The following is a 22,815-nucleotide window of genomic DNA, read 5'->3' as shown; positions in this document are numbered from 1 at the left end:
GTGGCAAAAGCCAATCACTCTGCATAGCTCTCCTTTTGAAAATCTCCCTAGCTTCATTTATCAGGAACAGAGTCGTTGCCCAGCCTTCCCAAGTCTACAGTTCTCGGGTTCACAACTCTTAGAACCAGAGAATTGGCAGATCCAGGACCAGCCATGTTACAAACTGAGTAATCCTGGAAAAGGCACCAGAATTTCTCTGAAAAGAGAAGGTACTATTTCCTTCCCCATAAGGCGGTGAGATTAGAGACAACCTATGTGAAAGTCAAGTGCTGGTGCCTGGTGTGTATATACATAATTAACGGCAGGAGAATACTGGAACCGAAAGGAAACTTGGCTTTGTGTTTCCCAGCTTTTAATGCTGGGCCCTGCCTCCTGCCCCTTGGACTAAATCACAGCTTCCCACACAGGAAGAGAGAGCCCTCTCCCAAAGGGCTGGCAACTTGCAGTTTCACAAGGCAGTGAACAAAAGCACTCCAATACTTCTTGCCCTGGCTTCTTTCAGCTAGTTATAAATCCCCCTGAAATTCTCTCCCTACCAGCAGCCACTGGGAACAGAGCCTAACTTCTGGTGTGGACAGCCCAATGTTAACGAGAGCCCAATTTAGGCAGCTGAAAACTGATGCCTTAGCCTAGTCATTCATCTACCTTCACTCGCTCCTCTGGCCGCTTTACCACTTTGTCACTGAGGAATTTGGTGGGGATGAAGCCGGTTACACCATTGTCTAGCCGTGTTTTGACACCAATAGCCTGGCCTGGGCATGAGCCGCTGTCGAAGTGGTTCCAGACCTAAAGAGGGCATCGGGAGAGAAGCCTGATCATTAAGATTCTGGAGATGACACATTCAGAAAAGAGCTGCCAAGGGTGTTATAATTTATTTTACCACTGACACCTGGTATCGTGGTCTGAAAACACAATGAGTTAGCCACTCCTACCAACATAAAATGTGAAATTCCCCAATGTTATTTGACTCATAACTCATGTATGGCACCACTGGCTATCAGGTCAATCTTTTATGTTAACCTAACCTATACATTCTTCTAGCTGAAACGGTGGCCCTCCCTCCCATTTTGTTCTACCTCGTGGGCATAAGAAACATCAATGTCAGTCTCCTCAGAACTCATTTCAGTGAACCAGTTGCCCCTTGGCTTTCTATACATTCTGGACAAATCCCAACAGCTTCTTTATTGGGTAAAGCAGAGAAATGGTCTTTTACAGTCTGCCTAACATTTGAAGACCCAGAAAAAGCTTTCAGGGTGGCTCTAATGAGTTCTAACCATGAGAAAGGCAGATGATGTCTAGAAGAATGTGGGAAAAATTAAAAATGTGTTTGGAGAACAAAAAAATGAAAGGGAGTCTCTAACTAGCATAGGGACACTGTGCCTACCCTGCAGGTAAGAAATGCATGTCCTCATATCTCTAATCTGGTTGAGCTAGATGCCCAGAGAATGGGAAACAAAGATTAAGGGCTGAGCCAGAGTAGAAAAAAGCATATAGATAATTTCTGACTAGCATATGGAGGGACATCATGTTAGACCTGTATATGTTCCAGTCCTCTTCCTTCTCCGTGTATTCATTTGGTAAAGCATTATCTAAACACTCCCGCTTTCCTATTCCTTTTGAGGGCACTAAGACCATCAACTCAAGGAAATTTAGTGACCATGGTAACACTGCAGCACATACCTCACTTAGTTCAGGGAAATTGTCCTGCTGACAGAAGGGGCACTGCCATAGCCCTGTCTCATCATTTCGGATTGCCTGGTCGTAGCTCTCACCCTGTGGACGCCTGTGGGCAATGCCAGTGACGTTGCAGATGATGAGCTTTCCTGGAGGAGGGGTGAGAACAGGGAAGGGAAGAACAGGGAGCGCAGGTTGAGAGAACTGGAGAGGCCACTTCTTCCCACCATCTTTTAATGACAGAACACTTGTCTTACAGCATTTGAACTGATTTCTCTTGCATCTTTGAAAAGGAAGGTCTTCCCTTGATTTGATGACATGAGAAAATCAGGCTTTTAAAAGTGAATTCATAAAGATTCTACAGCAAGTTTAAAACATAATATGATCGCCCTAACTGATTTGGCTCAGTGGATGGAGCGTCAGCCTGCAGACTTAAGGGTCCCAGGTTCAATTCTGGTCAAGGGCATGTACCTTGGTTGTGGGCACATCCCCAGCAGGGGGTGTGCAGGAGGCAGCTGATTGATGTTTCTCTCTCATCGATGTTTCTAACTCTCTCTCCCTTTCCCTTCCTCTCTGCAAAAAAATCAATAAAATATATTAAAAAAAACCCACACCAGCCGAAACCGGTTTGGCTCAGTGGATAGAGCGTCGGCCTGCGGACTCAAGGGTCCCAGGTTCGATTCCGGTCGGGATGTTTCTCTCTCATCGATGTTTCTAACTCTCTATCCCTCTCTCTTCCTCTCTGTAAAAAATCAATTAAATATATTTAAAAAAAACAAAACCACACCATAATGCAGTGATGGCGAACCTATGACACGCGTGTCAACACTGACACGCGTAGCCATTTCGGATGACACGCGGCCGCTGAGGCGGCCGCATGCTGAGGATAAAACATTTGCTGCTCCTGAGGATGAAACATTTGCGAAATAATGTTTTTTCCTCAAAGTGACACACTACCCGAGTTATGCTCACTTTTTTGGCAAAGTTTGACACCCCAAGCTCAAAAGGTTGCCCATCACTGCCATAATGTGATCTTGAACTCAGCTTTGACTTCCAGTCTAGTGCTCTATAATCTTTTTTTTTTTAAATGTATTTATTGATTTTTTAAAAAAATATTTCTTTTAGAGAGGAAGGGAGAGGGAAACATCGATCAGCTGCCTCCTGCACACCCCCTAATGGGATTGAGCCCACAACCCAGGCACATGCCTTGAATGGGAATGAACTGGTGACTGTTTAGTGCAGGGGTCCTCAAACTACGGCCCCGCGGGCCACATGCAGCCCGCCGGGGACATTTATCCGGCCCGCCGGGTGTTTTTGCCACCACTGCTTGTCCTGCTTAGCAGCCGACTTAGCAGTGTGCATAGGAATTTGTTCATAGTTTTTTTTTTTTAAACTATAGTCCGGCCCTCCAATGGTCTGAGGGACAGTGAACTGGCCCCGTTTAAAAAGTTTGAGGACCCCTGGTTTAGTGCATAGGATAATGCTCAACCAACTGAGCTGCACTGGCCAGGATAGGGCTCTATAATCTTTCTAAAAGCTCCCCTGGTATAGTGAAAGTTGGAATCATTGCTTGATTTACATGTGTACCGTAAGCACATATTCCTCACCCCTACATATCCTCCTCCACCTAAAAACAGATCCAGAATTTACCAATGTAGAAGGTCTCTGGTGTTTCTTTGGTTAACATATTGAAGATTTCCTCTGTGTTGGGAGAGCGGTAGGCTGTCCGGAGGTCCTTATACCGACAGCTCAGCTCTGCCCGGATGTCGTACAGGGTGATGTGTTTATCACCATATCCCTAGGGAAGAAGCCCATTATCAAGAAGAGCCTTGCACCTGTTCCCCAACCTGAGCCTGAGTCTTTCAATGAAAGCAGTAGGCCAGGTGGTTCCTGTCAGGGCTTCTCTTTCCCCTAAGATTAACTAAAGGTTTTCAATTCCCATGGAACACTGGTCTATGATAAAAAGGCTTCATAGAACCCCAATGTATAAGAGATAAACACGAAGCTGCACTGTTGGCAAGGAGGAGGGCCTAGGAAGAAACTCTATTACTGAATCCCTGCAAGCTCCCCCTCACCCCCACAATGAGTGTAGTGGCCTTGGCTCCTTAACAAGTAGACTGAAAACTTCTTCAAGAAACCCAGTACGGCATTGGGAGGGAGAAGAGAAAATCAAGTTTCTCACACCCATAGTATTGGGGATTTCTCTGGAGACTTGCTGCCCAAGTCCTCCCAACCATGCCACTTGGGATGGCTTTTATGCCAGGCTTTCTCCACTGTTACCCACCTGCCTCTCCAGTTCTTCTGCAAAGGCATCCAGGTCCAGGTCCTTGAGTCGCTCTGGGTTTTCCAAGATCTCTTCAAGGGCTCCTGCAGGATTGGCATCTTCAGCTGATTCATCATATTCCAGAGCATCCACTGCCATCTTCCTGGCCCACTCATAGGTCTCAGGATGGACTCGAGAACCATCAAGGACTTCAATATATGAGTCAGTACTGAAGGAAAGGCAGAAAAGGGACAGGATATAAAACAAGAAGCTTCTAATAACAGTCTAAATGTCCACCAATAGGGAACTGGTAAATAAATTAGGGTACCTCCATACAATGGAATACTACACAGCCATTAAAAAGAATGAGGTAGATCTATGTGTGCTGACATGGAAAAATGGCCATGATATATTGATGTGAAAATGCACTGCAAAACACTATGAACCAAATGATCCCATTTTTGCAGTAAATGGGTAGTTAGTAAATGCATAGCAAAAATAAAATTTAGAAAAGTTGCAGTATACATCAATTGTTATAGTAGTTATCTCTGGGGGGTGGGATTATGGGGGACTTCCACTTTCTGCATAAAGTTCTATATGTTGAATTTTATATAATGAGCTTATGTAAGTCTCTTAATAAGATAAAGCAAAAAGGGGGAAAAGACCTTTGAGAATTTGCTGATAGCTATTTTCCCCCATAAAGCCTTCCCAGGCTGGTCTTGCCCGTGCACTCACATGGACCTATGTTATTCGTGGAGTGTTACAGCAAAGCTGGGTGGAAAATGAAGTTTTAGAACTTGAGCCTATTTCCCCACTGATTTCCATTACTGAATGAGGAGCTATGTGCCCGTGGAAAAGATCCTCCAAAGACTGAGTTGATAACTTCTGGAGAGGAAGAGGTCAATAGTGAAGTCCAAAGTCCAAGCGAATAGAACTTTCTCTCAATAACATCATCTCAAAACATACTGAATCACTTCCCCCCTTCCTTACTTCCTCATATCCCCACTCCTTTTCCATTGCTCCTGCTATTCCCACCCTTACAAGCCACAACACACCACAGCAACAACAATTTGTTTAATGAATAAAATCTTATGTTTTCCGTTCTTAATTTATAAACTAAGTTGGTTCTTATGTTTCTCTCACAAAAAAGCTTCACATAATTGAACTGATCTTTTCCATAGGTCAGAAGCTCTTGATTGAATAAAGGTTCCTCACCTTTAAAACATTTCCTAATTTAAATAGGCTGGTGGCCCTTTGGCAGCCCTAATCCCCTCAAGTCCCCAAACAAAACCCAAGGGATTTCCTCCTGGTTTATCCAGGCAGAGGGCATCACCTGTCCCCCAGGGAGGCTGTGTCGATCTTCAGGAAGCCAGCACAATTCATGAAGACTTTAGGACCCATGTGGCACATGGTAACCAGCTGGGTCCGGCTCTCAAGCCTGGTGTTGTTCTGCTTCAGGATCTAGGGAAGAGGTCTGGAGTGAGCCAGAGCAGTGGGCAGGCCCCACCTCCCAGCCTGCTTTCAGGTTTCTGGGAAACGCTCCTGGTAAGAACTCTGTCCCTATAGCCCACTATCTAAATGAGCACTATACCAGACTGCTACTAAAAATTTATCTTACTTACTTATTTTTTATTGTGAGAGTGCATTTATTTATTTATTTTAAATATATTTTATTTATTTTTTACAGAGAGAAAGGAGAGGGATAGTTAGAAATAGCGATGGGAGCGAAACATCAATCAGCTGCCTCCTGCACACCTCCCACAGGTGATGTGCCCGAAACCAAGGTACATGCCCTTGACTGGAATTGAACCTGGGACCTTTCAGTCCACAGGCTGATGCTCTATATCCACTGAGCCAAACCAGTTAGGGCGTGAGAGTGCATTTATTAAAGCTGGGAACTGAACCAAGGAAGGGCTTAGGACAAAAGCAGCAACAGAAGAGAGCGTAGGCTGGGCTGCTTTGGTTAACTGGAAAGGCAGAGAAAAGGGGGTCTTGGAGACAGGTTCAGAGGTTAGCCTGGGACGAGCTGCCACTGCCCATTACTTCCTGGTTGAGTGGTGTGGAGACCTTTAGAGTTTAGGAGATGCACACCTCAGAGGGAAGAAAGGTGTGGGCATGCTCCTGGGAGGGATAGCACACTAAAAAATTATTTTAATGAACTATGTTATAATGTATGGCTTAAAAGTTAATGATAGCCCTAGCCAATTTGGCTCAGTGGATAGAGCATCGGCCTGCAAACCAAAGGGTCCTGGGTTTAATTCCTGTCAAGGGCACCTACCTCAACTGCAGGCTCCTCCCTAGCCTGGGCCCTAGTTGGGGGTGTGCAGGAGGCAGCCATTCAATATGTTTCTCTCACATTGATATTTCTGTCTTTTGCTCTCTCTTCCACTCTCTCTAAAAATCAATGGAAAAATATCCTCAGGTGAGGATATATAAAAAAAAAGTTAATGATAACATATATTCAAGTACCCATCACTCACCTTAAAAAAAATTATTACCAATACTTTTGAATCTCCCTGCATACGCCTGATTGAAATCCTTTTTCTTCCCATTGGGAAAAAACCCATTATCCTGAGGTTTGTGTCTAGTACTCTCTCACCTTCTTCCAACTATTTTCAATCATGGTTTATGGCTATTTTTCCCATGAGCCACTATAGTAAAGGAGTGAAGAGCATAGCTGTGGCCACCATAGTCTGAAGTCTGACTCTGACTCTCACTAGCTGGATGACTCTGGGCAAGTTCCTTTACCTCTCTGAACTTGGTCTTCTTGTCAAATCATACTGGCAAGTATAAAGTATAAAGGCTCAAGGATATGGAAACTTCTCCTATTTTCTGATTCAACTCAATCCTACCTTCAGAAGATGGGTTCCTTTTCGAGGTCCCAGGCCACACACATACTGGATTAAGGCCTGGCTATATGGGTGGGCAATGGCACGATTAACATCGACCCCAACCTCATTGACTCGGTTGATAAATTCACAGTACAAGGCGTTGAGCAGCTCCTCTTTCACCACATGCTCCTGTTGATATACAGCAGGCAGGGATAAGGTTACTGTGCAATTCTTCCCACCCACGCCTGCCTGGCAAATCCTACTCACCTGCAAAGGGTGAAACTTGAGACACAGGATGTCTTCATCAGAGCTGCACACCTGGGCAAATTCAATCAGAGGGTCCTGGATGCGCCGGGCCAGGGAGACGGCTTGTCTCAGCACTGGAGGATAATCCCGGAACTCTGCCTAGAGTCAAACAAAGGTCAGCAAGGCCATATGGTCCCCTTAGTGCCAACAGCAAGAGAAAAATCAAAACTGATCTGACTCTAAGTCACTTTCTTCTTTCCTTTGGGACTGCTTTTTTGGGACCCATTTAATCTCTGAAGTTCCCAGTCTGAAACAGGACTGAATGGAATGCCTCTCATGGATTAAGTGCCCTGTAACCTTTGCTTCCATATTAAATCTCACTGGGATTGACAGCTCTTGGCTGTTCTGGTCCTAAGGGTAGGGCTCCAGCATTACCTCTGATTTCTTGCTGTTCATATAGAGAATGGCCAACTCATTGTCAACCAGCTCCACCCCAATAGAGGAAAGCTGTTGGCCCTGGTCCAGCTCATGCACAATGCGCTTCACATCCTCAATCAACATCTGGGCGTCCCTGGAGAGAGAAGAGATGTTGATCAGGGCTATTTCTGTACAATTTCTCATGGATGCACAGTCTCATGGCTGGGATATGGGGAAGGGGTGGGGGAGAGAGCTCTGGAGACAAAGTAGTACAATATTCCCAGGGATATCCCCTTTTGGTGGGGGTATTATCAAGGATCTACACAGGCACATGCCAGATTCAACAATAAAAGATGAGTGGCATTAAACCAGTCCTAGCCCAGTCATCTGGTGCCCTCCTACCTATTTTCTCCTGCAACTGTCACCACATGAGGCTTTTTGTTCAGAAGAAATTTCTTCAGGGTTTCAATGTCTTGAGCCTGGATTGAAAGAAAATTGGAGTTGAATGGCTCTGAAGATGGGGAGATTTTAGGAACTTCTCTCTCCATAAGTAGCTCAGCACCTTACAAGACCAGAGAATAATGAATGATATATCACACGTGTCTAAATGGGACACAAAACAAGGGGATTATAGGATCTCTGGTTGGAATCCTATATAATAAAAGTCTAATATGCAAATTGTCCCCTCAACTGGGAGTTTGATCGGGAGTTCGAACGCTCGCTATGATGTGCGCTGACCACCAGGGGGCGGCGCAGAACATGGCGGGTATGGAATGGGCCCCAATGAGAACGGAACCTCAGCGGGATGGTGGAGCAGATGAGCGGGCAGCACCAGGCCAAGGCAGGTGCAAGTGGGGCGACCAGCTGTGGTGGCGGGGGGGCAGGGCTGCCACCCAGCTCCCAGGCGCTCAGGGAGCCAGGCGGGGGCCTGATGACTCAGGCAGAGCAGGATGTGCGGGGGCCTGGGGGCCCAGGTGCTGCCCAGGGCCCAGAGGTCAGCTGGGACCTTCCCTTCCACACCAGACGCTCGCACTTCGATCACCGGCCAGGGCTAGGGACCTCACCCGTGCATGAATTTTGTGCACTGGGCCTCTAGTATTATATATCTGTTAATAGTTTCTAAGGTTATTATACTATGGCTTATACTTGGGTTGTGGTTAACTGAAAATAGTTTACTTTGCCTTAACATAAACCACTACCTGGCAGTCAGGACTATTCTCACCTCCACTGCAAGAGTTTTTTTTTAAAATATATTTTATTGATTTTTTACAGAGAGGAAGGGAGAGGGAGAGTTAGAAACATCGGTGAGAGAGAAACATCGATCAGCTGCCTCCTGCACACCTCCTGCTGGGGATATGCCCGCAACCAAGGTACATACCCTTGACCGGAATCGAACATGGGACCTCTCAGTCCACAGGCCGACTCTCTATCCACTGAGCTAAACTCGTTGGGGCCACTGCAAGAGTTTTATTTCTTTTTTTAGTTGTTTGTTAAAAATTAATTTTTAGGCCCTGGGCAGTTTGGCTCAGTAGATAAGAGTGTCAGCCTGTGAACTGAAAAGTCCCAAGTTCGATTCTGGTCAAGGGCACATGCCTGGGTTGCGGGATCGATCCTCAGTGGGGGACTTGCAGGAGGCAGCCAATCCATGATTTTCTCTCATCATGGATGTTTCTATCTCTCTCTCCCTCTTCCTTCCTCTCTGAAATCAATAAAAAAACATATTTTTTAAAATTAAATTTTTAGAATGGGCACTCTAAACAAAATTGAAAGATCCCATTAGGTTAAAAAAAATCAGAAGCATACACGAGATGAATTCAAATTCTTTTCCTTAGAAAAACAGACCCTGAAAGACTGAAGCAGGGAAAAGGTTGGCCTAATGCCTCAGTGGCTTTCAGCTCCTGGAACAGGCTGACCCAGATGCTGTAAGAACAGAGGCAGTAAGGGCAGCTCCCAAGCACACAAGGCTTAGCAACTGGCCTCTAGCCAGAAGTAAATTATACACCAGAACTTGAGTGCCATCTACTGCCTATGGAAGTGAGACTTATCCTAGGACTTGAGGGGTAAGCGACCAGGTCAGAGATAATCAGGGTCTTGCATGAGATGTTGCTTAGACCATAAACCCTTATCCCCACTGAATTATAAGATGTACCCAAGATATAAACTTGGTAACCTGCTCCAGCCACTTGCCTTTCTTTCCCGTTCTTCCTCTCTCCATGCAGTCCGCCGTTTGGTAAAATGGGGCAGCCGGAGAAAGTCCGTCACTTCTCCTTCACCATTGACCAAGGCACAGAACACAGGGTGATCTCTGCCAGCCAGACAGAAAAAAGAACAGAGTGATAATCAGCAATATGAGGATATGAATAAAAGAAGAATAAGATTAGGAACACAGGTAAGGGTGATGGCAGATGTGCAGGAATAGGCAGTTACCTGGCAGAGGAGAAAGCAATGCCTAGGACTCGGATGCCCTTTCCTTGGTTCTCTTCCATAAAGTCATCGTCTTCCTCTACCTGTTGATCTGGCCGGTAGGGTGCCACCCTCAACCAGTTGTAGAGCTTTCGACTACAAGCCTGGGGAGGAGACACACCAGACACTATAGCCATCAGGAACTCACCAAGTGTGCTAAGGAAACAGATGCAGGCACACATGTGCAAAGGTTGTATTCGTATGTGCACGTTCCTAGCACTTGCTTTTGGAAACTGGAGAGTATACAGAGGACAGCAATATAAACAAAGAATGTTTGGATTGGGGCGGGGGGGGGGGGGTGGGAAGAGAGAGGCTCCTCAAGCAGGGACATCTTGCAGTGATGCAAAGCCTCTCAGCTTATGCTCTGCCTGTCACCATTGTTTCTCCATTAGCTACTATTAAGGGGTTTCTTTTTCTTTTTCTTTTTGCGGTGGGAGGAAGGGAGAGAGAGAAACATCGATGTGAAAGAGACACATTGATTAACTGCCTCCCATATGCACCCCAATTGGGGACTGATCTCGCAACCCAGGCATGTGCTCTGACAGGGAACTGAACCCACAACCTTCCAGTGCACAGGACGAAGCTCCAACTGAGCCACACTGGCCTGGGCAAGAGGTTTTTTCACTCTCAGCTCTAGTTTGGGGAAATCATAGAACTAAAGATCATGAGTTTCAGTTCTCACCTTGATGACATATTCTTTGGCTTCGACCAGCAGCTTGTTCTTGAGTTCTTTGGCCATCTGCACGTAGAGGAACTGCTGCAAAGCTCGCTCGATGGCCATGGTGCGCTGCCGGTTCCACTCCTGTACTTGGTGGCTGAACTCATCTCGGTAGTAGAACTGTTTGATCTCTTCAAAATATGTCTGGTCATTGCCATAGCTGAGAAGAAACAACACTGTAGTGTTAGGGATGGAGAAAATGTGATGCCCAAATGTGCACAAATACTGCAAGCAAGCCAGGGACAATGGCTTGCTCAATTCTGAAATTGTGCTTCACATTTTCCTTTTAATTTTTATCCCTATTGGTTTTAGAAAGAGAGAGGAAGGAAGAAACATCAATTCGTTGTTCTACTTATTTACACATTCATCGATTGCTTCTTGTATGTGCCCTGGATATAGAAGAACCAGCAACCTTGGTGTATCGAGATGACACTCTAATCAATTGAGCTACCCAGCCAGGGCTATGGTTCACTTTTCTGAGGGACCCCTTCCTCCTAAAGACTCGTCACTAAGCCCTCCCCAAGAGCCCCTACCCCAGAGCTTTGCTTACCCTTCCACCCCCTTCATATCTATGCTGATGTCAATGGTGAGCAGCCCTTCATCTTCAGCCAGGCATATCTTGAGGAACTGGTCATCTCTCAGTTCCTTAACAGGCTTGTTCTTTAGGTACTTGAAGGAGTAAGCGTAGTGGGCCTCATCCACATCCTGTATACATCAAGAGGGAATCATCAGCCTGCAGATAGGCTGGCTTGATCCTGGGAGAAAAGATTGCCTCTCTGTTCTCAGGCAGACAACTGAGCTACAAGAAATTCAGTTCAAGCAGAGAGCTGGGCCACACGTTGGATTAGAGCCCTTTACCCAGAGCTCACCTTTCTACCTTTCTTGGTGGGGGTTATATTTAGTTTGGCTCTCTCCTGAAATGTTTGCCTCAGCACCTGCCGGACGAGGGGTTCTCGGGCAATCTGCAGGGCTACCATGTAGCGGGCACCTTCCAGCACAGCTTCTGGTGTAGGGAACTGGCTGTGGGGAAAATGGAAGAGCTCAGGATGCGTTATCTTTGGCCTCAGGCCCCTCCTCCTGACAGCCACCTGTTGCAAGCCTACCTGCAAACATAATCCTTGGCCAGCTCCAAGGGCTCTGCAGGAAACTGCTCTGTCTCGTGTCGCTGGTAGCTGTCCCGGAGGTTTTCCCCAAACTGCTCAGGAGTAAGCCCAAACTTTTTGGCTAGGCCATCTAAAGTAAACAGGAGAGTCAGAGGTAAGGCAATAGCTGGGGTCTTGACTCCTAAGCGTCTAGAGTAGCAATTCTCAGAACTAGACTTTAATGGGGTCATGAGTGAGCAGGACCAGGATGTCTTACAAAGAGCAACGAAAAAACTGACTTTAAACATCTGATGGGTTGTTATGAGGCAGAAGAAATAGAAATTTCCTATGTAACTCCTGGGTTCAGAACTAAAGCGGAGACTACTAATAAGAGAACTTTCCAAAAATAGAATGGATTGGCTGTCTCCCTTTAACCGTGTTGAATTTCCCATTCCTTCAGGAATTTAGGGAGAGACTGGACCATTACTGTGGGGTGAGCATGGCACATGGGAGCAAGTATTCAGAATTGGACTGGTGATTCACTCAGATGTTTCTTAAGTCCTCTTTATACCCATCAGTGACTATCAGGGAACTTCCCTTGCTCAAGGCCCAGATCATAAGAGCTAGCTTTTACCTAGGCCAGCACTCTGGCAGATGGTATACATGTCTCGCCGGGAAGCCTGCTTGAGCTCTGGTCCCCTCTGCTCCTCATCTTCGGCCTCCTCACCTTCACCTGGGAGGGAAAACGGAGTTAGTGCTCAAGTTTCCAATCACTCCCAAGGATCTGACACACATAGAGAAGCCCCAAAGGGCACTCAGCCAAGGACATCCTTGGAGATGCCATGGCCATCAAGTTTCCCGGGTTTTCTTTCCCAGCACTCACCTTCCTCATCTCCCTCCTCCCTTACACGCTTCAGCTTCTTGCGGTTGGCCTTGGCGGCATTCTGCATCTTGGGGATGTCACGACCATAATAAAGCAGGAAATGGCTGTAGACATCTTTCAGCTCATCCATCGACTGTACATCCTTGAGTCTGGAGGGAAGGGACAGAAGACCTCGATTGTTACCGAGGAAGAGTATACTCCAGTTCTGCTACAAGAGGTCCAATACCCATGAGGCAAGATCCCAACTAGAATGGGTGCCTGTATTCTACAATTATTATAGACACCAAATGGCTCCAGACCATGATTTAATTATAACCAATGTATCTGGTTTTTTAAAAAATTTTCTTTCTCTTATTGATTTCAGAGAGGAAGGGAGAGGGGGAGGGAGAAATATCAATGATGAGATTCACTGATCATCTGCCTCCTGCACGCCCCACATCGGGGATTGAGCTGGCAATCTGGGCATGTGTCCTGACCGGGAATAGAACCCCAACCTCCTGTTTCATAGGTCAACGCTCAACCACTGAGCCACACCAGCCAGGCCAATGTATCTGTTTTAAAAAAATCCTCATTCAAGAATTTTTTTGACTTTATAAAAAGAGAAAGGGAGAGAGAGAGAGAAACATCAATTGGCTGCCCCCATTTTGCGCTCTGACGGGGGATGGAACCCTTAACCCAGGTATGTGTACTGGCAGGGAATTAAACCTGCATCTTTTTTTTTTTTTTTAAACCTGCATCTTTTAGGTACACAGGACTATGCTCTAACCAACTAAGCCACCTGGCCAGGGCATAACCAATGTATCTTAAAGGAAGAATATGTCAAACAAATGGTGGTTGGTGGCTATTGGAAGTGAAAACAAAAAGAGAGAGGAAGACAAGGCAGCACGTCTCTAGCAAAGTTCAGAGTCCTTAAGACAGTCCTTGTCTGTCCTCCCCAGTTTCATGATGCTGGCCACTAAAATAATCTAGTCCCCTCTCACACCCCTTCTGATTCCAGGCTCACAAGCTACTTTCTGGTTATAATTTGGTTTCCCATGTAACTTTATATACATGTACTGAGAATTTTGCAAGGTTACTCTTTCCCCAGGGGGCCTGCCTTTGATCTAAGGCCGTGGTCGGCAAACTGAGGCTCTTTGGCCCCTTGAGTGTGGCTCTTCCACAAAATACCACGGCCTGGGCGAGTCTATTTTGAAGAAGTGGCGTTAGAAGAAGTTTAAGTTTAAAAAATTTGGCTCTCAAAAGAAATTTCAATCGTTGTACTGTTGATATTTGGCTCTGTTGACTAATGAGTTTGCTGACCACTGATCTAAGGGTTCCCTGTTGTGCAATAAACCCTGCATACGTTACCTCTCCATGTCGGTGGTGTCCAGAGCCCGGATGCCATCAGCTAGAGGTTTGTCAGGATCAGCAGAGATTTGCTCGTACTGATAAGCCTGCATCTTCTCAAACAGCCGTGTTAGGTTCTCTTTGCGGATTCTCAGCTGGGTCCACTAGGATAGGATAGGGCAGCAGTAAGGGCTGGTGTTCAGCCTTGGAGTCCCAAGGCTGTTCTGTTCCTTACCAGGAGACCCTGGGAAACTTGACAGGCCTGGTGGGGGTTTGGGCTGCTGAGAGAGGTTGGGCCCCAGTGGTAGCAGTGCCCAATCCAGCCCTCAGCCCCTTGGGGGGCATGGATCAATATTACCTTTTCATCCCACTGCCACACCCTCCACAGGTCATTGATGTGCAACTCAGGCTCCACGTACTCCTTCCGGTAGAAAGCAATAAAAGGCACCTAGGGTGGCAAGGAGACTATAGTCAATCAGAGGAGAAAGATCGGTTCAGATCCCCCTGCCAATGGGGTAGACAGCCCCAGGATATTCATCAGTTTGGAAGTGTGGCCTCCCTCACAAGCCCATCCAGGATGCATGCTCTCCAGCCACAGGCGAAGAAAATACTGCAGAGAGGGTAGCATTGTTCTCTTGATCACTAGGGTCTCCTTTAGTCCTCACACTTTTTGAGTCTAGGGACCACTGCTGAGGATAGGAAAAGGGGGTTATCTTTACCCTCATCCTCTAGATGAATTTCTAACCACTGGAAATGGGCCACTAGAACTTGAAGTGCTACCTCAAAATGCTGATTTCGCATGAAGCCCAGGGCCTCTTTAATCTTCTGAATTGTACTGGGCCCTTTACGACTAAAGCTGCTGGCTGGCTGCCCTCTGTCCAGGTAATCACAGCTTTCCTACAGTTGGAAGAAAAAAGAAACAGCAACAATACTATTACCTGTTTTGTCTCATCACACCTGAAACTGCTTCATGTCACAGGATGATCCTGTCAGATGAAATCTAGAAAAATCTCTCATACAACCACGTGTGGGGACACATACACACACACACACACACACACACACACACACACACACACACACACACACACACACACAGAGTTCTGAACTAGGCATGTAGATATTTGGGGCAGAGGAGCAGCTCAATTTCTGGTTCATGTCAAACATAAGGATCTTTTTTGGGGGATACCTGCAGAGAAATAGTTGGTGTGGCAAAAGCATTCCTGTAGATCCAGTCAGCCTCTTCTTCTAGTTCATCATCTTCAGCCACTTTGACTGGGATAGAGCGGAGCTGCAAGGAATAAGACAACAGAGTGAGCCGAAACCGGTTTGGCTCAGTGGATAGAGCGTCGGTCTGCGGACTGAAAGGTCCCAGGTTCGATTCCAGTCAAGGGCATGTACATTGGTTGCGGGCACATCCCCGGTGGGGGGTGTGCAGGAGGCAGCTGGTCGATGTTTCTCTCTCATCGATGTTTCTAGCTCTCTATCCCTCTCCCTTCCTCTCTGTGGAAAATCAATAAAAAATATATATATTAAAAAAAAAAAAAGACAACAGAGTGAGACTGACTTTTTCTTATATCCCACATAGGAAAAACATACACCACTCTGGTCAAAAGTGTGCTCCGCAGACACACATTTCCAATACCTGGAAGAGTGTCACCCTGGCAAGAAGTAGGTAGGCACTTCATATTTTGCTAAAGAGAGAGTGCCATTTCAAGAACCACAAGTACCACTAGAGTCTATCTTCCCTCCTACAAGAGCTGGGCTCCCTATACCTCTTAGTCAGATGAAGTTCAAAGCTGACTTCTTAGATACCATTTGCTATCAGGTTGTTGTTAGGTTGTTTCTCTGCTACAACTCTTGCAGCAAAGATGCTCAGGGAAGGTGATGAAAGATCAGCAGGACAGAGGCTCGTTGTTTCTTACCTGGAACCTCTCGGGCAGGTCGGTGGCTCGGATTTCATTGTCCTGATCTGTGAGGTGACTGCTTTCCAGCTCGCTGGGCTCATACATCTCAAAGATGCTCCTGCGGCTCACACGTTTCTTGGTGGTCTTCTTGGGACGCACTCGGATCTCACCCTCAGCTTCATCATCCTCATACTCATACTCTTCCTCCAGTTCTTCATCATACTCATTATATTTCTCAAATTCGTCATAGTCAAAGTCCACACCAAAAATCTCTTGGGCTTCTTGCAGGGCCCTGTGGGTGACAGCAAAAGGCCATTGGCCCAGGTTCTGGTGAGAGGAGAGAAATGCAGCACCTGCACTGATCCTTTACTTGCTCCAAGGCAACTAAGAAGGTTAAGAGAAAGGCAAATAAAGAAGCATATTCAGCCTGGACTGTGTGGCTCAGTGGTCGAGCTTCGACCTAGGAATCAGGAGGTAATGGTTCCATTCCTGGTCAGGGCACATACCCGGGTTGTGGGGTCAATTCCCAGTAGGTGGCATGCAGGAGGCAGCCAATCCATGATGTTTCTCTCTCGTTGATGTTCCTATCTCTATCCCTCTCCCTTCCTCTCTTTCTCTCTCTCTAAAATCAATAAAAAAGCATATTCACTTTGGAATAAAGGCTTAGCTGGGGGATATTTCTAGGGTTATGATTTACTAAGGATAAAAAGCCCATCTTTGACAAATGCTAGTGACAGGGATCAAACAGCAACAGGGCAAATGGGTTCATATCCAGTTCAGTGGATCTGTTAATCCTCACCCAAAAATACTTTTTCCATTGTTTGCTTTGTTTGTTTTGTTTTAGAGAGAGTGGAAGGGAGGGAGAGAGACAGAGAGAAACATTGATTGGTTGCCTCCCAAAAGAGCCCAGACTGGGGCAAGGTATTGAGTCCGCAACTGAGGTACATGCCCTTGACTAGAACAGAACCCGCAACTCTTCAGTCTGTAGGCCGATGCCCTATCCACTGAGCCAAACTGGCTAGGGCTGACCTCTTTCTTGACTGGGCTCACTCAGATGCCATTATCACCACCTTGTAACAGACCCCACTCACGCATCTGTGTATCCAGGAAGCTTTTTTCTCCACTTAGGTTTCTTCAGAGGCTGTCCATCATCATCCACAATGAAGTCATCAATGTCTGGGCAGGAAAGGGAGGGGTTAGTGCTCAGAGGCAGAAGAGGAGCCAGGACTAGGTATCTTTAGTTTCTACTATGAGTGGCCAGCAAGAAGAGTAGGGAGGCTCCTAAAAAGGAACTTTTTTGTGTCTAATGCTGGGGGCCTGTATCTGGTTTCCCATCCTGTTCCTAGGGGCTAGGAAATCCCAACACTCACCCTAACATTGGCTTCCCTGCCTGATGCCACATACCTGACTCTTCATCATCTTCCTCTTCCTCCTCTGCAGGAGCCATGGGGGCCTCTACGGCCTCCTGCCCTTCTTCCCCTTCGCCATCCTGGAAGATTTCCTCTGCAATGGCCTCTTTTTCATGTTCCTCCTTGCCATATTCCTCCTCGTCGTCATCCTCATCATCTGACATTTTTTTGACACGGCGGTATTTTTGCTAAGGGTGGGAAAGCCTGCGTCATCAAGGTCTGAGGGACCTGCATAAGGATGCCTGCTCTCCAGTCTCACTCACATTTCCCCACCAGCTATGCTGACCAAGGGAGATGGGAGAGAACACATTAAGTGGTATTTTCAGCCCTAAAGCCTACCCTTGAAATGCTGACAAGCCTTTTTCTAACAGACACCCAAATCTCGAATATAAATCTAGGCCCCAGCACAGCATAACAATAGTGAGCAACTTTCTCTTCTCTGATGTTCCTCAAACTATTCTGAATGTGTCTCCTTCCCCAGGAGTCATTGGATTTAAAGGGCTTTTTCCTTCACCCCCAGGGGGAGAAACAAAGAATGACACTTACTCCTCTTTTGACTTTGACACCCAAATTCTCCTCAATGAGATCAAAATCATCATCTTCCAGGCGGTCATCAAAAGATGCTGGCGAAAACAAAGTGTTACCATGGTGACAGTGGGGCCCCCTTCTTCACTGCAGCTTCCACCCCAGCCTCACTTCACTTGAGGAGAGACTGCTACTCACTGCGTTTTCTCTTTTTGTGACCAACATCATCTTCTGAATCACCAGAGTCGCTACCCTCATCCTCCTCCCCTTCATCTTCATCGTCATTGATAAAGCCTTTCAGGTTGCCTTGCTCATCCTGATCATCTGGGTTCTCCTCCTCCTCCTCTTCATCTGGAAAACATGCACCATTGAGGTACGGAGCTTGGGAAACACGCTGGGGGTGGGGCAGGGCCACCAGTTGAACTGTGATTCCCCATTTGCTCTGAACCTAACAACCTGGGTGCCATACTAACTCTTCTGCCTCATCTAAAGATGCAAAAATATGACCACTGACTTAGAACAGAAGCACCTGGAAAGGACTCTCTCCTCTATATTCACCACCTATCTTTAGGCAAGATGATCTTCCTAATTACTTTGGTTCTTTACTAGAGGTTTTACGGCCACCAATAACCTTTGCTTTCCTCTTAGTTTATAAGAGCTATATTCCTTCTTTCATGCATAATTCTCTTGATGAAACTTACATTTCCCTTTCCGCCTTTAAAGCCATCTCATGGTTCTACTCTGATGATAACCCTAGTGACTGGATTTGTAGAGAGAAATAGGAAACTGAGTGCATAAATACCAACATTATTTTAAGTCTAAAAGAGGGTAACATTACATTACATATGTATTTACTTACTGTCTGTTCTCTTCCCATAATGTAAACTCTATGATAGGTAGGTCTTTATTTTGTATTCTTACTTCTAGGAACAAGGCCTGGCATATAGCAGATACTCAGTAAATATTTTCTATGAATGACTGAAAATTCTCAAGCTGGTACTTCATGTGTGATAACTTCTGTGCTTAGCCTGAGCCTCTCATCAGCAAGAATCCAACTATCCAAAGCTTAGCAATAGTGGGAAGAAGCTTGAGGCTGGGGACTCCTCACCGTCATCCTCTTCTTCCACAAATTTCTTGGTGACTCGGGGCACCACCTCGCCTTCATCGTTGTACTCTTCTTCGGACTCCTCAGCCTCACTTTCTACAAAATCAGACATTGCTGCAGCTTCTCACAGTCTGCCTGAAGAAGACTAGAGAAGAAAGGGAGATGGTGATAAAAGAATGAGACATGTAATTTTACAGAGGGCCCTTTCCACAAACAGGCTTTTAGCCACATGCCACTGCTCTGCCAACTCAATCAATTGTACCTGGGGAGGAAAGAGTAAGAATCAGATGACTCCATCTCCTCTATTTTCTTTCTTTTTCTAAAAAAATATATTTTTAGCCGAAACCGGTTTGGCTCAGTGGATAGAGTGTCGGCCGGCGGACTGAAAGGTCCCAGGTTCGATTCCGGTCAAGGGCATGTACCTTGGTTGCGGGCACATCCCCAGTGGGGTGTGTGCAGGAGGCAGCTGATCGATGTTTCTCTCTCATCGATGTTTCTGACTCTCTATCTCTCTCCCTTCCTCTCTGTAAAAAATCAATAAAATATATTAAAAAAAGAAAAAAATATATATTATTTATTTCAGAGAAGAAGGGAGAGGGAGTGATAGAAACATCAATGATGAGAGAGAATCATTGATCGGCGATCTCTTGCATGGCCTCTATTGGGGATCGAGCCTGAAACCCAGGCACGTGCCCTTGACTGGAATCGAACCCGGGACTTTTCAATCCACAGGCCGACACACTATCCACTGAGCAAAACCAGCCAGGGCCATCTCTATTTGCCATTCCTCCCATGGTTGCTCCTCTCATGTGTACCTTTAAAACAGTGATTATACTAGACTTCTGTCTACACATATCATTTTGGTTCCCCAAATAGTTTTATCTCACCATTTGGGGGCAGGAATGAGCAGATGAGGAAAGAAATTAGTGTAGAAACAATCATATAGGTAGGGATATGGTAGTACTGAGGTTATGTGACTGGCTCATCAAGAAGTCTGAAAAAGCCTGGCCAGCGCAGCTCAGTGGTTGAGCATCGATCTATGAACCAGGAGGTCACAGTTTGATTCCTAGTCAGGGCACATGCCTGGGGTGCAGGTTCAATCTCCAGTGTGGGTGCACAGGAGGCAGCCTATCAATGATTCTCTCTCATCATTGAAGTTTTTCTCTCTCTCTCTCTCCCTCTCCTTTCCTCTCAGAAATCAATAAAAATATATTTTTTAAAAAAGAAAAGTTTGAAAAATAGTGCCATCTTAATGACAGGCACATTTATTTGTTTATTTATTTATTTATATTTTAATTGATTTCAGAGAGGAAGGAAGAGGGAGAGAGAGAGAGAGAGAGAGAGAGAGAGAGAGAGAGAGAGAGAGAGAGAAACATCAACCATGAGAATCATTGATTGGCTTCCTCCTGCACACCCCCCACTGGAGATCGAGCCCGCAATCAGGGAATGTGCCCTTGACCGGAATTGAACCTGGGACCCTTTAGTCCGCAGGTCAACGCTCTATCCACTGAGCTAAACCAGCTAGGGTGACAGGCACTTTTAGATACATTATATCTGGCTATTGGCAGAGGCAAAAGAAAAATACTTTTCAACAATTTAAACATTTCACGAACTTGCGCCCACTTGTTGGTCACTGGTTGGGAGCATTTGGGGAAGAGGATTTTTTTAGAAACATTAGAATCATAATTCTATTTTTATCATTTACCTTCTCCTCCCAGTAAAACAACAACAACATTTTGAAGAGACTTATAGGGCTTACCAAATAAAGGTGACATAGTTAAATGCAAAGATTGCTAAGCTTAAGGGTAGAGATAAAATCCTGGTCTAGGTATATAAACCTATGCAAATGATTGAATATATGTGAATATCAATTTCTCCATCTGGAAAATGTCAACAGCAGGGTAGTTGAGGATATTACATGAGATAAGGGAAAGAACCTAGTTTACTGTTTCAATAAATGTTAAGTAAGTCTGAATTTGAATCACTGGCCTAATTTTCCTTAGCATTCTGTAATTTTGTATCAACCACTCCCAACTTTGTCTCCTACTTCCCTGATTTCAGACTCATCTGAAGCCTGAAAATGGGAGTGGAGAATGCCAGAACCACAACATGGAGCTTCCTGGGCATTGTGTAGGACTTTAAAAAACAGCACATATCACAGAAATCATAACATCAAGATTCCATTCTGGAATCCTGAAGCTGGCTGCTGTAAATGTCTATTTTCCCCACTTAGACTATAAGCTAAGTCAGAGACTATCTCCAATTGAAGGGCTATTCAAAATCATGAAAACATAAATGGCAATAGGAGAGGCATCACAAGATACTTTGTAATTCTGTGTCAGATTAAGTTGTATCCTTCTTTGTGCTCTGCACAAACCATGAACTGCTAAATATCCATTAAATAGTACTTCCTTTATCATACTGTTGCCATCTTCCCAGTGAAAGTTGGCAGTGGGAAGGGAGAGAAGACAATAGGAGGGTGGCTAAGGTCTACCTGAAGTGATTTAAGCTCTAGCAGGAGCTTTACGTTCTGTGGCTCTAGTTCTCCAGAAAATTACCCTTACTGATATCAACTGATACCATAACCAATTAACTAAGCAGTAGGAAACAAAACTAAAGGTACTGAGTTCTGGTGGAAAGGGAGGGACAGTGATACAGTCTTATGTTCATTTTAGGCTGGTTTAAGATGCCATTCTTTTCAAACTTTATTGAATGCCTACCATGTACATACGGTCTGCTAGGAGCTGGGGATTTGAAGAGAAACAGGATTGTTTGTTCTCAAGAAGTTTACTTCTAGTAGGAGAGAGAGAGGAAAGCAAATAAGGACCACAAAATAATTTTATGTATTATGACATTTGAATAGAGTAGGCACAGGAAGAGAATTGCAAAACAAACAAACAAACTAACAAATAAACCCATAACACCCACACAAAACCCAACCAAAACTAATAAAGACCTTACTGGAGTACTTTAAGCAATTAAAAAAAAAGAAGCCCCGAGAAATAATGTTTACCACACACCTACCAAGTTCCAGACACTTAACAAATACCTATTAACCCCTAAACTGTCCTATTAGTTACAGCACACTTCTCTCTTCATTCAACAGAGGAAACAGACTGAGATAGATGAAGTCACTTGTTCAAGGCAACACAACTAACAACTGTAAGCTGAGATCTGAGTTAAGATCTGTCTGACTCCAAAGTCCCAGCTGTTTCTACTGTACCAGTAGTTCTCAGTGTAGTCCAGGGACCATCTCCTCCTTTCTCTCATGAGTGAACAGTGTTTTCCAGAGGTTAAATGAAATGTTATATCACAACAGACTGAATGCAGAAACAGATATGAGAAATTCAGCTATATTCTATTAAGGGAGACATTAAGACAGAATGTCTTTGAAGTCTTAAGTTATTTTGAGGCATATAAAGAGGTCCCAATATCAAAAAGTTTGAGAGCCACTATACTAGACTATTGTATAGGCCCTGCGAGGTATAGGAAACCTTGGGTTTAGGATCAATGATCTTTTCCCTCTTAAATCTGTCTTCTTAAGGCCATACAGCTTGACTTAAGGTCATACAGAGGGAGAGAGGACTACTGCCAAAAGTATCTAAAACTTCTGCCACTTAAATCTGGTGCTCTAATTTTAATTTTGACACTGCTTCCCCTCAGCCCTGAACTGAGCCCTTTAAAATAAGATTTGGGCCGAAACCGGTTTGGCTCAGTGGATAGAGCGTCGGCCTGCGGACTCAAGGGTCCAGGGTTCGATTCCGGTCAAGGGCATGTACCTTGGTTGCGGGCACATCCCCAGTGGGGGGTGTGCAGGAGGCAGCTGATCGATGTTTCTCTGTCATCGATGTTTCTAGCTCTCTATCCCTCTCTCTTCCTCTCTGTAAAAAATCAATAAAATATATAAAAAAAATGTAAAAAAAAAAAAATAAAAAAAATAAAAATAAAATAAAATAAAATAAGATT

The 22,815-nt window shown here is 45.3% G+C and overlaps 1 protein-coding gene across 1 annotated transcript in view; it reads right to left on the bottom strand.

Annotated features, from left to right (window-relative positions):
- SUPT6H (SPT6 homolog, histone chaperone and transcription elongation factor) overlaps window positions 1-22,815 on the bottom strand; it is a 33,818-nt gene that overhangs the window by 6,601 nt on the left and 4,402 nt on the right. Inside the window, exons 2-28 of the mRNA XM_079798096.1 lie at window positions 18,853-18,994; window positions 17,943-18,095; window positions 17,766-17,842; window positions 17,215-17,407; window positions 16,902-16,986; window positions 15,829-16,102; window positions 15,093-15,194; window positions 14,684-14,800; window positions 14,262-14,351; window positions 13,925-14,067; window positions 12,578-12,726; window positions 12,329-12,427; window positions 11,716-11,845; window positions 11,482-11,632; window positions 11,163-11,317; window positions 10,577-10,772; window positions 9,859-9,998; window positions 9,619-9,736; window positions 7,834-7,910; window positions 7,450-7,585; window positions 7,036-7,173; window positions 6,790-6,957; window positions 5,271-5,398; window positions 3,959-4,166; window positions 3,325-3,472; window positions 1,681-1,823; window positions 646-786 (exon numbers count right to left, since the gene is read on the bottom strand). Of these exons, the coding sequence (XP_079654222.1) occupies window positions 646-786; window positions 1,681-1,823; window positions 3,325-3,472; window positions 3,959-4,166; window positions 5,271-5,398; window positions 6,790-6,957; window positions 7,036-7,173; window positions 7,450-7,585; window positions 7,834-7,910; window positions 9,619-9,736; window positions 9,859-9,998; window positions 10,577-10,772; window positions 11,163-11,317; window positions 11,482-11,632; window positions 11,716-11,845; window positions 12,329-12,427; window positions 12,578-12,726; window positions 13,925-14,067; window positions 14,262-14,351; window positions 14,684-14,800; window positions 15,093-15,194; window positions 15,829-16,102; window positions 16,902-16,986; window positions 17,215-17,407; window positions 17,766-17,842; window positions 17,943-18,095; window positions 18,853-18,961 (3,768 nt within the window). The 5' untranslated portion in view covers window positions 18,962-18,994. The remainder of the gene's footprint in view (window positions 1-645; window positions 787-1,680; window positions 1,824-3,324; window positions 3,473-3,958; window positions 4,167-5,270; window positions 5,399-6,789; window positions 6,958-7,035; window positions 7,174-7,449; window positions 7,586-7,833; window positions 7,911-9,618; window positions 9,737-9,858; window positions 9,999-10,576; window positions 10,773-11,162; window positions 11,318-11,481; window positions 11,633-11,715; window positions 11,846-12,328; window positions 12,428-12,577; window positions 12,727-13,924; window positions 14,068-14,261; window positions 14,352-14,683; window positions 14,801-15,092; window positions 15,195-15,828; window positions 16,103-16,901; window positions 16,987-17,214; window positions 17,408-17,765; window positions 17,843-17,942; window positions 18,096-18,852; window positions 18,995-22,815) is intronic.

The sequence above is a fragment of the Cnephaeus nilssonii genome (genome assembly GCF_951640355.1).
Source record: "Cnephaeus nilssonii genome assembly, chromosome: 19".
In the NCBI taxonomy this organism is placed as follows: domain Eukaryota; kingdom Metazoa; phylum Chordata; class Mammalia; order Chiroptera; family Vespertilionidae; genus Cnephaeus; species Cnephaeus nilssonii.
Note: the sequence above shows the minus strand (reverse complement) of the source record. Positions and strands in the feature narration are given on the sequence as shown.